Below are 14530 nucleotides of genomic sequence, written 5' to 3'. Positions count from 1 at the left end.
TTTTGCCTGCTTTCTTTTTGTTTAACGTTTACTGCTGGATTGTAGCCTGGACTGATAACAGTTCAATATTTTAGAGCTGAGCATGACTTAAATGTATACTGACAACAAAATGTTCAAGAGTTCTCCAGGCCTAAATATCACAGTTATATCTATGTTTTTCAGGAATTTATGTATATACAGCAAAGACATTGTTGGCCTGTTGTTGTAGTCATGTACTACTGGAGACTGCAGGAATCATGACAGATGTGTGCTTTAGGGTTTAGATTGAAGAGGAAGAAGAGAGCGGCTCACTTCGGGTGTCTGATGTCAGGCAGGGATCTGTTGAGGGCGATGCGATTACTGACGAATATGTTGAATCCGTTCTCCCTGTAGGCCTGGTCCACACGGTCAGAGTCGGTCAGCGGATACGGCCTGCCCTGCTCGCCCACACCTTCAACACACCACAGCGTTACCATCATATTCATCTGCAGTCCAGCTCTATTACACTTCATGCATCACGTGACGCACCTGAACGCGCCGCTTCGCTCTTCATCAGTGCATAGTCATGCCAGTCCTTTTTCCGAACGCCGTCGTTCTGCACTTTGTGTCTGTTTATTCTCTGTAAACACATAAAGCATGTGATGTTAAGAGGACGGCTGAGTGCTAGTCTTTGTAATGCATTAGTTGTGAAGCAGTTCAAGATGACAGAAAGAAAGACCAACCCTTGCGTCTAAACATGGGAACCGGACAAACCACCTTTTACAAAACACCAAAACCGATGATGAATGAATGAATGAAACTGTGCAACTTTTTATATAACGTAGTTAGGGCCAGAACTGTTACCTGTATAAAGTGTCTGTATGAAACCCTTAGCAAGACTGAAAATGATGTCTGATTTGTTATTCCTGCTCTGTTGAAGAATGAAATGAAGTAAGATGATTCGTCAGCTCATTCTGTGACAGGACTTTCTGAGCTGGTAGTTTGTCCCAAAACTTCTCTACTCTTCTTCTACACACTCAAAAGGATCTACATTTTCTTCACACACGAAAAAAGACTACATACTTCAAGCCAGGGCGTAGTGCAAGTAGGTGAATTGGGACGCAGTTTTCTGCTACTTGTCTGATTTTTAAATGCAATCACTGTTCACAGCCACACCTCTTTTAAAAACAAGCACGTCCCAAAACCTTGGCAATGAAGCAGAGCTGTGTGGTAAATCGGATGAATGAATGATCCGGAACGGAAACGCTGTTTGTGTGCACGAGGTGACATGAAACCATTCTTCCAGGTGTAATAGTGTGTGTGTGTGAAGCGACGCTGACAGTGAATGTGTGTGAGGGATCGATGCACCTGCTGAAGCTCAGGCTCTTGCATCGGGAAACAGAGGCGCTATCAGACCAGCGGCCTGGACCAGAGCCAGCCGAGAGCCTCAACAACGCTGCCTTTCAACAACACCACGTACAGCCTTCCCTATGAACACCATCTCTTCCCGTCATGTTCATCCTGACAGCAGCACTAGAGGAATATATATATTTGTAATCCTCATGTCATTCCAAACATATGGCGCTAGTGAGCGAGTTTAGCACAGGGAAAGCCTTTCACAGCACTGTACGACATGTTTTCACTGTATACACTACAGATCAGACTGCTGACGTCTCCCAGGTTAAAAACAGTACACTTCCATAATGTGCTTAACTCTTTCCCTGCCAAACACAGAGTTTCTGTGTTTTCGCTGTTATACACTAGGGAGCGCTATTACACATCTCCTGAATGAGTCTAGAAAGATTTTGTACTTAATATACTAAACATAATTCTTTAGTACTACTTAAGATAAACTTAAGATCAATTAAGATTACTCAACTGTGCTATTTTGGGACACCATGAATATGAATATCACCACTTGTAGTACACTTGAGTGTACTAGTATATGAAAGATGGGTTCAAGTGTACTACAAGTGGTAACTAAATACATTTTTAAAATACAGAGATAGTATGTTAAAAGCGCATTTTTATTCATATTCATGGTGTCCCAAAATAGCACTGAACGTAAACCACATATGCTGTTCAGCTGCACCACACGGAAACGTTGTCTACGTTGTCCCATCACACATGATCCCATCACAAATTCGCCCAACACACACCAGTCCATCACATGTGATTCCAACACACACCCGTCCATCACACATGATCCCAACACACACCCGTCCATCACACATGATCCCAACACACACCCGTCCATCACACGTGATCCCAACACACACCCGTCCATCACACATGATCCCAACACACACCCGTCCATCACACATGATCCCAACACACATCCGTCCATCACACATGATCCAAACACACACCCGTCCATCACACATGATCCCAACACACACCCGTCCATCACACATGATCCCAACACACATCCGTCCATCACACATGATCCAAACACACACCCGTCCATCACACATGATCCCAACACACACCCGTCCATCACACGTGATCCCAACACACCCGTCCATCACACGTGATTCCAACACACACCCGTCCATCACACATGATCCAAACACACACCCGTCCATCACACGTGATCCCAACACACACCCGTCCATCACACATGATCCAAACACACACCCGTCCATCACACGTGATCCCAACACACACCAGTCCATCACACATGATCCCAACACACACCCGTCCATCACACGTGATCCCAACACACACCCGTCCATCACACGTGATCCCAACACACACCCGTCCATCACACATGATCCAAACACACACCCGTCCATCACACGTGATCCCAACACACACCCGTCCATCACACATGATCCAAACACACACCCGTCCATCACACGTGATCCCAACACACACCAGTCCATCACACATGATCCCAACACACACCCGTCCATCACACGTGATCCCAACACACACCCGTCCATCACACGTGATCCCAACACACACCAGTCCATCACACGTGATCCCAACACACACCCGTCCATCACACGTGATCCCAACACACACCCGTCCATCACACGTGATCCCAACACACACCCGTCCATCACACATGATCCCAACACACACCCGCCCATCACACATGATCCCAACACACCCGTCCATCACACATGATCCCAACACACACCCGTCCATCACATGTGATCCCAACACACACCCGTCCATCACACATGATCCAAACACACACCCGTCCATCACACATGATCCCAACACACACCCGTCCATCACACGTGATCCCAACACACACCCGTCCATCACACGTGATTCCAACACACACCCGTCCATCACACATGATCCAAACACACACCCGTCCATCACACATGATTCCAACACACACCCGTCCATCACACGTGATCCCAACACACACCCGTCCATCACACGTGATTCCAACACACACCCGTCCATCACACATGATCCAAACACACACCCGTCCATCACACATGATCCCAACACACACCCGTCCATCACACATGATCCAAACACACACCCGTCCATCACACATGATCCAAACACACACCCGTCCATCACACGTGATTCCAACACACACCCGTCCATCGCACGTGATTCCAACACACACCCGTCCATCACACGTGATCCCAACACACACCCGTCCATCACACATGATCCCAACACACACCCGTCCATCACACGTGATCCCAACACACACCCGTCCATCACACATGATCCAAACACACACCCGTCCATCACACATGATCCCAACACACACCCGTCCATCACACATGATCCAAACACACACCCGTCCATCACACATGATCCAAACACACACCCGTCCATCACACATGATCCAAACACACACCCGTCCATCACACATGATCCAAACACACACCCGTCCATCACACGTGATTCCAACACACACCCGTCCATCACACGTGATTCCAACACACACCCGTCCATCACACGTGATCCCAACACACCCGTCCATCACACGTGATTCCAACACACCCGTCCATCACACGTGATTCCAACACACCCGTCCATCACACGTGATTCCAACACACCCGTCCATCACACGTGATCCCAACACACCCGTCCATCACACGTGATCCCAACACACACCCGTCCATCACACGTGATCCCAACACACCCGTCCATCACACATGATCCAAACACACACCCGTCCATCACACATGATCCCAACACACACCCGTCCATCACACGTGATCCCAACACACACCCGTCCATCACACGTGATTCCAACACACACCCGTCCATCACACGTGATTCCAACACACACCCGTCCATCACACGTGATTCCAACACACACCCGTCCATCACACATGATCCAAACACACACCCGTCCATCACACGTGATTCCAACACACACCCGTCCATCACACGTGATTCCAACACACACCCGTCCATCACACGTGATTCCAACACACACCCGTCCATCACACATGATCCAAACACACACCCGTCCATCACACGTGATTCCAACACACACCCGTCCATCACACGTGATCCCAACACACCCGTCCATCACACATGATCCCAACACACACCCGTCCATCACACGTGATCCCAACACACCCGTCCATCACACATGATCCAAACACACACCCGTCCATCACACATGATCCAAACACACACCCGTCCATCACACGTGATTCCAACACACACCCGTCCATCACACGTGATCCCAACACACCCGTCCATCACACGTGATCCCAACACACACCCGTCCATCACACGTGATCCCAACACACCCGTCCATCACACATGATCCAAACACACACCCGTCCATCACACATGATCCCAACACACACCCGTCCATCACACGTGATCCCAACACACACCCGTCCATCACACGTGATTCCAACACACACCCGTCCATCACACGTGATTCCAACACACACCCGTCCATCACACGTGATTCCAACACACACCCGTCCATCACACATGATCCAAACACACACCCGTCCATCACACGTGATTCCAACACACACCCGTCCATCACACGTGATTCCAACACACACCCGTCCATCACACGTGATTCCAACACACACCCGTCCATCACACATGATCCAAACACACACCCGTCCATCACACGTGATTCCAACACACACCCGTCCATCACACGTGATCCCAACACACCCGTCCATCACACGTGATCCCAACACACACCCGTCCATCACACATGATCCAAACACACACCCGTCCATCACACATGATCCCAACACACACCCGTCCATCACACGTGATTCCAACACACATCCGTCCATCACACGTGATCCCAAAACACATCCGCCCATCACACATAACACCACAACATCAGAAGACAAGCTGGGATGTTTTAAGACCACAGAGAGTCACAACCTCAGTTTAATTGACACCTCAGCTGACAGACGACACTCACTGATATCTCCACATCACCTTCTGACAACACTCTCAGCTGTCATTTCAAGAGTTACGAGTTGACGCTGTACTGAATTAACAGGTATTCATTAAGAAATAAGAAAAAAGACACTGCAAGTCACATCTTTAACTTAAGAAAGCTTTAACTTACTCATAAATCAAACCTGTCATTGTAAAATTCATTCAAATTTCCTAAAAGAAATGAGCTTGCAATGCTAATTCGTTTGATGACAGGTCAATTACAAAACAATCAAGTAAACAAAAAATAAAAAATCATCTAGTTGTGTGGTTTTATTTATTTATTTTTCCCCAAAATCAAATGAATGGCTTTTATTTGTCTTAAAATCAAAAGAAGTGATTAAAATAGTATATATTGCTCTAAAGCAGACAATAGTGCTAACTAAACAACCACTGAGAGAGCTAAATTATCCTTTTCTTTAGTTTTCATTCAGGTTTATATTGATCATTCTATTTAACCCAAGAACCATAAAGATGTGAAGAAGTTTAATGCTAGTTTTATCTGAATGTGAAGAATACTGTATGTGCTGTATGTAGATCTATATGTTTTAATGTCCATCACAGAATTACACATCATATAACTCCAATAACGTCTAAAGTCAAGTCTGTGAACTTTGTTCAAAAGAACCATATAATTACTGATCAACCAATAACTCACCAGCACGTTGATAAGCTAGTCTACAGCGCGATAAAGCGTTCCTCAGGCGGAACATAAAGAAGCCAAAGACTCTTCTAGCCACGAAAGCACTGCCATATACGAGTTTCTGCTGCGATATTGTAGACACGGTGTGTATGAACGCTATATGAACGCTTTATGAACGCTTTATGAGCGCTATATGAACGCTATATGAGCGCTTTATGAACGCTATATGAGCGCTTTATGAACGCTATATGAGCGCTTTATGAACGCTATATGAGCGCTATATGAACGCTATATGAGCGCTTTATGAACGCTATGTGAACGCTTTATGAACGCTTTATGAACGCTATATGAACGCTTTATGAACGCTTTATGAACGCTATGTGAACGCTTTATGAACGCTATGTGAGCGCTTTACGAACGCTATATGAACGCTTTATGAACGCTATATGAACGCTTTATGAACGCTTTATGAACGCTATATGAACGCTTTATGAGCGCTATATGAACGCTATATGAGCGCTTTATGAACGCTATATGAGCGCTTTATGAACGCTATGTGAACGCTTTATGAACGCTTTATGAACGCTATATGAACGCTATATGAACGCTTTATGAACGCTATATGAGCGCTTTATGAACGCTATATGAACGCTTTATGAACGCTATATGAACGCTTTATGAACGCTTTATGAACGCTATGTGAACGCTTTATGAGCGCTATATGAGCGCTTTATGAACGCTATATGAACGCTATATGAACGCTTTATGAACGCTTTATGAACGCTATATGAACGCTTTATGAGCGCTTTATGAACGCTATATGAGCGCTTTATGAACGCTTTATGAACGCTATATGAACGCTATATGAGCGCTTTATGAACGCTTTATGAACGCTATATGAACGCTATATGAACGCTTTATGAACGCTTTATGAACGCTATATGAGCGCTTTATGAACGCTATATGAACGCTTTATGAACGCTTTATGAACCCTTTATGAACGCTATATGAGCGCTTTATGAACGCTATATGAACGCTATATGAGCGCTTTATGAACGCTTTATGAACGCTATATGAAGCTATATGAGCGCTTTATGAACGCTATATGAACGCTATATGAACGCTATATGAACGTTTTATTAACCCTTTATGAACGCTATATGAACGCTTTATGAACGCTATATGAAGCTATATGAGCGCTTTATGAACGCTTTATGAACCCTTTATGAACGCTATATGAGCACTTTAGGACCACTATATGAACGCTATATGAGCGCTTTATGAACGCTATATGAACGCTTTATGAACGCTATATGAACGCTATATGAGCACTTTAGGACCGCTATATGAACGCTTTATGAGCGCTTTATGAACCCTTTATGAACGCTATATGAACCCTTTATGAACCCTTTATGAACGCTTTATGAACCCTTTATGAACGCTATATGAACGCTATATGAACGCTATATGAACGTTTTATTAACCCTTTATGAACGCTATATGAACGCTTTATGAACGCTATATGAACGCTATATGAAGCTATATGAGCGCTTTATGAACGCTTTATGAACGCTATATGAACGCTATATGAGCGCTTTATGAACGCTTTATGAACGCTATATGAAGCTATATGAGCGCTTTATGAACGCTATATGAACGCTATATGAACGCTATGTGAATGTTTTATTAACCCTTTATGAACGCTATATGAACGCTTTATGAACGCTATATGAACGCTTTATGAGCGCTATATGAACGCTTTATGAGCGCTATATGAACGCTATATGAACGCTTTATGAGCGCTATATGAACGCTTTATGAGCGCTATATGAGCACTATATGAGCGCTTTATGAACGCTTTATGAGCGCTATATGAACGCTATATGAACGCTATATGAGCGCTTTATGAACGCTATATGAACGCTTTATGAACGCTTTATGAACGCTATATGAACGCTATATGAACGCTATGTGAATGTTTTATTAACCCTTTATGAACGCTATATGAACGCTTTATGAACGCTATATGAACGCTTTATGAGCGCTATATGAACGCTTTATGAGCGCTATATGAACGCTATATGAACGCTTTATGAGCGCTATATGAACGCTTTATGAGCGCTATATGAGCGCTATATGAGCGCTTTATGAACGCTTTATGAGCGCTATATGAACGCTATATGAACGCTATATGAGCGCTTTATGAACGCTATATGAACCCTTTATGAACCCTATATGAACGATATATGAGCGCTTTATGAACGCTATATGAACGCTATATGAGCGCTTTATGAACGCTTTATGAACGCTATATGAACGCTATATGAGCGCTTTATGAACGCTTTATGAACGCTATATGAGCGCTTCATGAACGCTATATGAACGCTTTATGAGCGCTTTATGAACGCTATATGAGCGCTTTATGAACGCTATATGAAGCTATATGAGCGCTTTATGAACGCTATATGAGCGCTTTATGAACGCTATATGAAGCTATATGAACGCGTTATGAACGCTGTATGAGCGCTTTATGAACGCTATATGAGCGCTTTATGAACGCTATATGAAGCTATATGAACGCGTTATGAACGCTGTATGAGCGCTTTATGAACGCTATATGAGCGCTTTATGAACGCTATATGAAGCTATATGAGCGCTTTATGAACGCTATATGAGCGCTTTATGAACGCTATATGAAGCTATATGAACGCGTTATGAACGCTGTATGAGCGCTTTATGAGCGCTATATGAGCGCTTTATGAACGCTATATGAAGCTATATGAACGCGTTATGAACGCTATATGAAGGCTTTATGAGCGCTTTATGAACGCTATATGAGCGCTTTATGAACGCTATATGAACGCGTTATGAACGCTGTATGAGCGCTTTATGAACGCTTTATGAACGCTATATGAACGTTATATGAGCGCTTTATGAACGCTATATGAACGCTTTATGAACGCTTTATGAACGCTATATGAACGCTATATGAGCGCTATATGAACGCTATATGAGCGCTATACGAGCGCTTTATGAACGCTATATGAACGCTATATGAGCGCTATATGAACGCTATATGAGCGCTTTATGAACGCTATATGAACGCTATATGAGCGCTATATGAACGCTATATGAGCGCTATACGAGCGCTTTATGAACGCTATATGAACGCTATATGAGCGCTATATGAACGCTATATGAGCGCTTTATGAACGCTATATGAACGCTATATGAGCGCTATATGAACGCTGTGGTACCTGTAGGTGCGAGACTCCGGCGGCGTCCGCGGAGCTGTCAAACATTCGCTCCAGAGACGCGGACCACAAGCCGACGCTCGGCAGGAACAGAAAGGCCAGCAGCAGCAGCAGCGCGATCTGCAGCAGTCTCTTCTGCTTTCGCCGCATCTCGGAGTCTCTGCGTGGCGCTTCTGTGTCGTTACATATATATCAACACAAACTCAAGCCTAACTTCTCTCACTCTCTCCACGGTCTGCCGTCAGAACTTCCGCGATCCTGGACTGAACCACTGCTCTGCGCGAGCGGGGAGACCCTTCAGCACCGCGTGCACTTCATATGACTTTAAAATACCACATGCACGCTTATTCCGCCAGAATCCTGGTAAAGCTGTACTAAAATAGAGTTCATTTAAAACGGGTGACTAACGATTTCCCCTCTTATGCTTCTCCAAGCTGGGTTTGAGCAGCTGGGCTCCTGCTGCTGCGTCAGAATGGAACGGAACGCTTCAGCAGTCAGTATGTTCTGCACTGAACTCAAGTTAAAGATGCTGTTTTATGAATGAAGCAGTGGCTGCACTTACGCTGTTTAACTTCATTATCCCACCCTGAACAAACTCAAGACATGACGTTTGCTTACCAAAGACTATCATATTCTATTCTATTCTATTCTATTCTATTCTATTCTATTCTATTCTATTCTAATTCAAAGATCTTTATATATTACATAATTTTATATGTTATAGGCTATATACAAATATTTTATAAACGCCTGTTATTGTATATTTATTACATATTATTATACATTATATTCAGAGCAATCAGAGAAAGGAACAAGGCATTTCAAGTTCTCTAAAAGCAGCAATGACCCAAGAAGCAGTCAGAGATCACCAGAGGAAAAGAGCTTATGATAACAAAATCATTAGAAGTATGAAAAGACAAGCTTGGCCAAACTTCTGCAATTCTGTTGGAAGGGAAACTGAAATAAATGTGGCTTGGACGATGAGTTTGAAGAGTAGCCATCAACAACTCACAGAATATACCAGGAAAGGATGTGATAAATGATCAAATATTAAAGAAATTAGTGGATTTGTATGATTATATATAAAATGAGTCTGTGGTTCCCAAAGAATGGAAAGCTGAGGATGAGCTCCCTCTAGTGAACCCTGGGAAGGACAACAGAGGCCTGTGGCTCCGACCTCCACCCATACACACTCCTGGGCTAGAAATGGCACAATATTTAGCTTTTAATTGTGCATATTTTACCATAATAACCATAAATCACTGGTCAGCAAATTAGCAAGAATTACACAAATACTGTAGATGAAATAATGTAGTATTTTCAAAAATTAGCTTGATTCTGCAGCAGCTCTGGAAACTTTAAGAGCAGGAAAATCTAAAGTTCGATCTGATATTGTAAATGACATCTAGAGTGTGTTTTTTCAGAGTTGGGTTTGCTTGCATTATCCCTTTCTGTTGTGTGCCTGGGCATGCTGGGTGATGGGAATGAGCAGGCAGATTATATAGCGAAGGAGAGCTTAGGGAGAGAAATATATATCCATGTATCCTTGGGGAGGGTGGAACTGAGGGTTAAACACAGCTTAATAAAAGAATGGCAGAGAGGATGGGAAAATAAATCAAGGGTAGACATTATCTTTCTATTTCTAAAGTTAGGGAAAGATGTTTTTGTACTTGTCCATCCCGTAGGGACTCAGTTAAACTGTGTAGATTGAGGCTGGGGCACTGTGGGTTAAAATACTCTTTGTATGATTGTAGGAAAGCATATTTGTGGATTATGTGAATGTGGGAATATGGAAACAGTAGGACATGTTTTCTTGGAATGTAGGAAGTATAATGTAGCAAGACAAGCTTTTTTGATAAACTGGCAGAACTTGGAGTTGAAGTGTTTTCTGTTAATTCTTTGTTTGGACAGTGACAAGCATAAACTGATCTCTGGGGCAGTTCTTCAGTTCTTGTATAATACAGGAGTTTATATACGAATTTAGTTCAAACTTTGAGCTGTGGAGGGCAGTAATATGCCCAATAGCGTCTACACTGCCGGAAGATATAAGAAAAAGGAGAAGAATGATGAACAGAACCAGACCAGACCAATTGATCAAATTGATCATTTTAGTAATTCACATCAAATTAATATCATGGCAAGACGAAACTTCATTTTGCTTTGTAAGCGTGCATAGGAGGACTGCACTCGACAGCTGAAAAGGAGATTTTGGACCCAATTTGCTCCAATCAACTTTATTGAGATAAGGATTGTTTCTTCAGACTTGTTAAAACATTGCTGCCTGTCAATCTGTTCCTTAATTACCGTCGGCGCTCATTCAGCTCGTTTAGGAGCGGTGGTTACATTATAGGGGTCATCGGATGCCCATTTTCCACAAGTTGATATGATTCTTTAGGGTCTTAATGAAAAGTCATACTTTGCATACTTTGGTTAAAATTTCTCAATGGTAGTGTAAAAAACATATTTTTTACCCTGTCAAAATCAGCTCTGTTTTTAGCAAACCATTTTAGTCCATGTTGCTTTAAATGCTAATGAGCTCTGCTGACCCCGCCCCTCTCTTCCGTGACGTGCAGACTTTAAACTTCAGCTGTGAAACTCGCTATAGTACATTATTAGGAAAGGCGATTTGAAAAGATTCATAAAAATCCTTATACTCACTTCTTCTGTAGATGAAGCTGGATCACGAATGATTCGGGCGAACATAGACGCATTCACTTCAAAGCGAAAGTTACGTAATCCTCTGCATCTTCAGCGGCTCAGATGTCAGGAGTAACTGACGACTGCTATATTCATTATTACATCCAACAACAAAACAGCTCAATCGCTTAATCTGAGACAGCTTGTCTTCCCCTGCACCAGAGGAGGACAGCTCTCAGCTCTCTCAGGGCGGGGCTAAGGTAAAACAGCCGTGTCAATCAACTATTGTGGGAGGGGCCTGTCATTCTGACAGGAATCTCAGAACAGCCTGATTTGAGAGAGGATTTTAAAATAGGAATTAAATAAAAAAACACTGGGTGGATTTTTATCATTATAGTATGGATGTGTACACACACTTCAAACACACATTTATGTTCAAACAACTTGTAAAGTGAATTTTGCATCCGATGACCTCTTTAAAGCTAATATACAGGCTTTCTGCTAGGTCTAATGGTCTAACAAATTTTGGATAGTTTTTACTCCACTAATCGTTTACGTTTTATGAACTTCCCACAAATACACTGACTCCCACAAACCTTTGCTATTATCCAACACATGACATTAGTGATTGCTTAAAACCTTTGTCTTTAAATTACTATTATTCCAAAGGATTATAATGTTATGCTTGAGGGAACCATGAATGCCAACATGTACTGTGACATACTGAAGCAGAGACTGGGCCGCAGGGCAGTATTCCAACATAATAACGACCCCAAACACACCTCCAAGATGACCACTGCCTTGCTAAAGAAGCTGAGGGTAAAGGTGATGGACTGGCCAAGCATGTCTCCAGACCTACACCCTATTGAGCATCTGTGGGGCATCCTCAAGCGGAAGGTGGAGGAGCACAAGGTCTCTAACATCCACCAGCTCCGTGATGTTGTCATGGAGGAGTGGAAGAGGACTCCAGTGGCAACCTGTGAAGCTCTGGTGAACTCCATGCCCAAGAGGGTTAAGGCAGTGCTGGAAAATAATGGCCACACAAACTATTGACACTTTGGGCCCCATTTGGACGTTTTCGCTTAGGTGTGTACTGACCTTTGTGGCCAGCGGTTTAGACATTAATGGCTGTGTGTTGAGTTATTTTGAGGGGACAGCTTGTTATATAAGCTGTACACTCACTACTTTACATTGTAGCAAAGTGTCATTTCTTCAGTGTTGTCGCATGAAAAGATATAAAATATTTACAAAAATGTGAGGGGTGTACTGACTTCTGTGAGATACTGTATAAGCATGAGACATTAAAACAAGTGCTGTACAATTGTGTTTTGTTTGTCTAATGTCTCTCTCTCATTTGTTTGTTTATATGTTATGGTTTAGATGGAGAATTGTCATTTATGAGGGTATCAAAAGCTTCAGCCATCTAATAGTCTTCCTCCATGCCTTCAACAACAACCGCAGCAGTGTTGTAATGCATTGCTGCTTAAACGCCGAGGCCAGATGTGGAGTACCTTCTAGGTTTAGGATGGATCATGGAGGAGAAAACAATGCTTTCTGTGTTATGAACATTTTCAGGGGATCTGGAAGAGGCAGTGCCATCAGAGGCAGGAGCACTCATGACCAATGAATTGAGAGGATCTGCGTGACATGTGGTGGTGACTGACTAATGTTTACTACAAACTCTTCCATTTCCTGGAGAGTGAAGATATATTGGACGTAGACCATGAAATGCACCTCTGGGCTCTTCATTTGTTCCATTATATAAAAAAAATTGCTGTTTGGATTTAAGTAAATACTGGTATGGTATATATTTGGCAACAGCTCTTTTAACACTAACCCTTGGTTTCACAGACAAGGCCTCAGCTCAGTCCCAGATTAAAATTAATGTTTGAGCTGTTTTAACTGAAAGAAACTTGCACTGACTGCTCTTAAATTATGTCAGTGCCATTATTTTGTCTCAAGATGCACACCAGTAGTGTCTTTTATGTTAATAAAAGCTACCTAAATGTCCTAATTGAATTATGGCCTAAACCTGGCTTAGTCTAAACCTGTCTGTGAAACCAGGTATAAGTGATGCAGTATGTAGCTTTTTATTTCTTTTTAACTATGTCGGAAGATGAAAAAGTGAAGTGAAGTGACATGTGGCCAAGTATGATGTCCCATACTCTGAGTTTGTGCTCTGCATTTAACCCATCCAAGTACACACACACACAGACACAGACACAGACACAGACACAGACACAGACACACACACGTGGACACACACACACACACACACACACACACACACACACACATACAGACACACAGACACACACACACACACACACGCACGCACACACACACACGCACGCACACACACACACACACACACACACAGACACACCTTGGGTCCTTGGGGAAGTCGTGGCCTAATGGTTAGAGAGTTGGACTCGTAATGCAAAGGTTGTGGGTTCGAGTCTGGGGCCGGCAGGGATTGTAGGTGGGGGAGTGAATGTCCAGCGCTCTCTCCACCCTCAATACCACGACTGAGGTGCCCTTGAGCAAGACACCAAACCCCCAACTGCTCCCCGGGCGCTGCAGCATAAATGCCCACTGCTCCGGGTGTGTGTTCACGGTGTGTGTG

General features: G+C 43.3%; 1 protein-coding gene across 1 annotated transcript in view; it reads right to left on the bottom strand.

The window, feature by feature from the left end:
* The window catches only part of galnt10 (UDP-N-acetyl-alpha-D-galactosamine:polypeptide N-acetylgalactosaminyltransferase 10 (GalNAc-T10)), a 22600-nt gene extending 12791 nt beyond the window's left edge, over window positions 1-9809 (bottom strand). Inside the window, exons 1-3 of the mRNA XM_079404621.1 lie at window positions 9271-9809; window positions 508-598; window positions 292-430 (exon numbers count right to left, since the gene is read on the bottom strand). Coding sequence (XP_079260747.1) covers window positions 292-430; window positions 508-598; window positions 9271-9417 — 377 coding nt within the window. The 5' untranslated portion in view covers window positions 9418-9809. The remainder of the gene's footprint in view (window positions 1-291; window positions 431-507; window positions 599-9270) is intronic.
* Between the last annotated feature and the right edge of the window lie 4721 nt (window positions 9810-14530).

Source organism: Barbus barbus, assembly GCF_936440315.1.
Source record: "Barbus barbus genome assembly, chromosome: 43".
Classification (NCBI taxonomy): Eukaryota; Metazoa; Chordata; class Actinopteri; order Cypriniformes; family Cyprinidae; genus Barbus; species Barbus barbus.
This window is presented reverse-complemented; position numbering and strand designations above follow the sequence as displayed.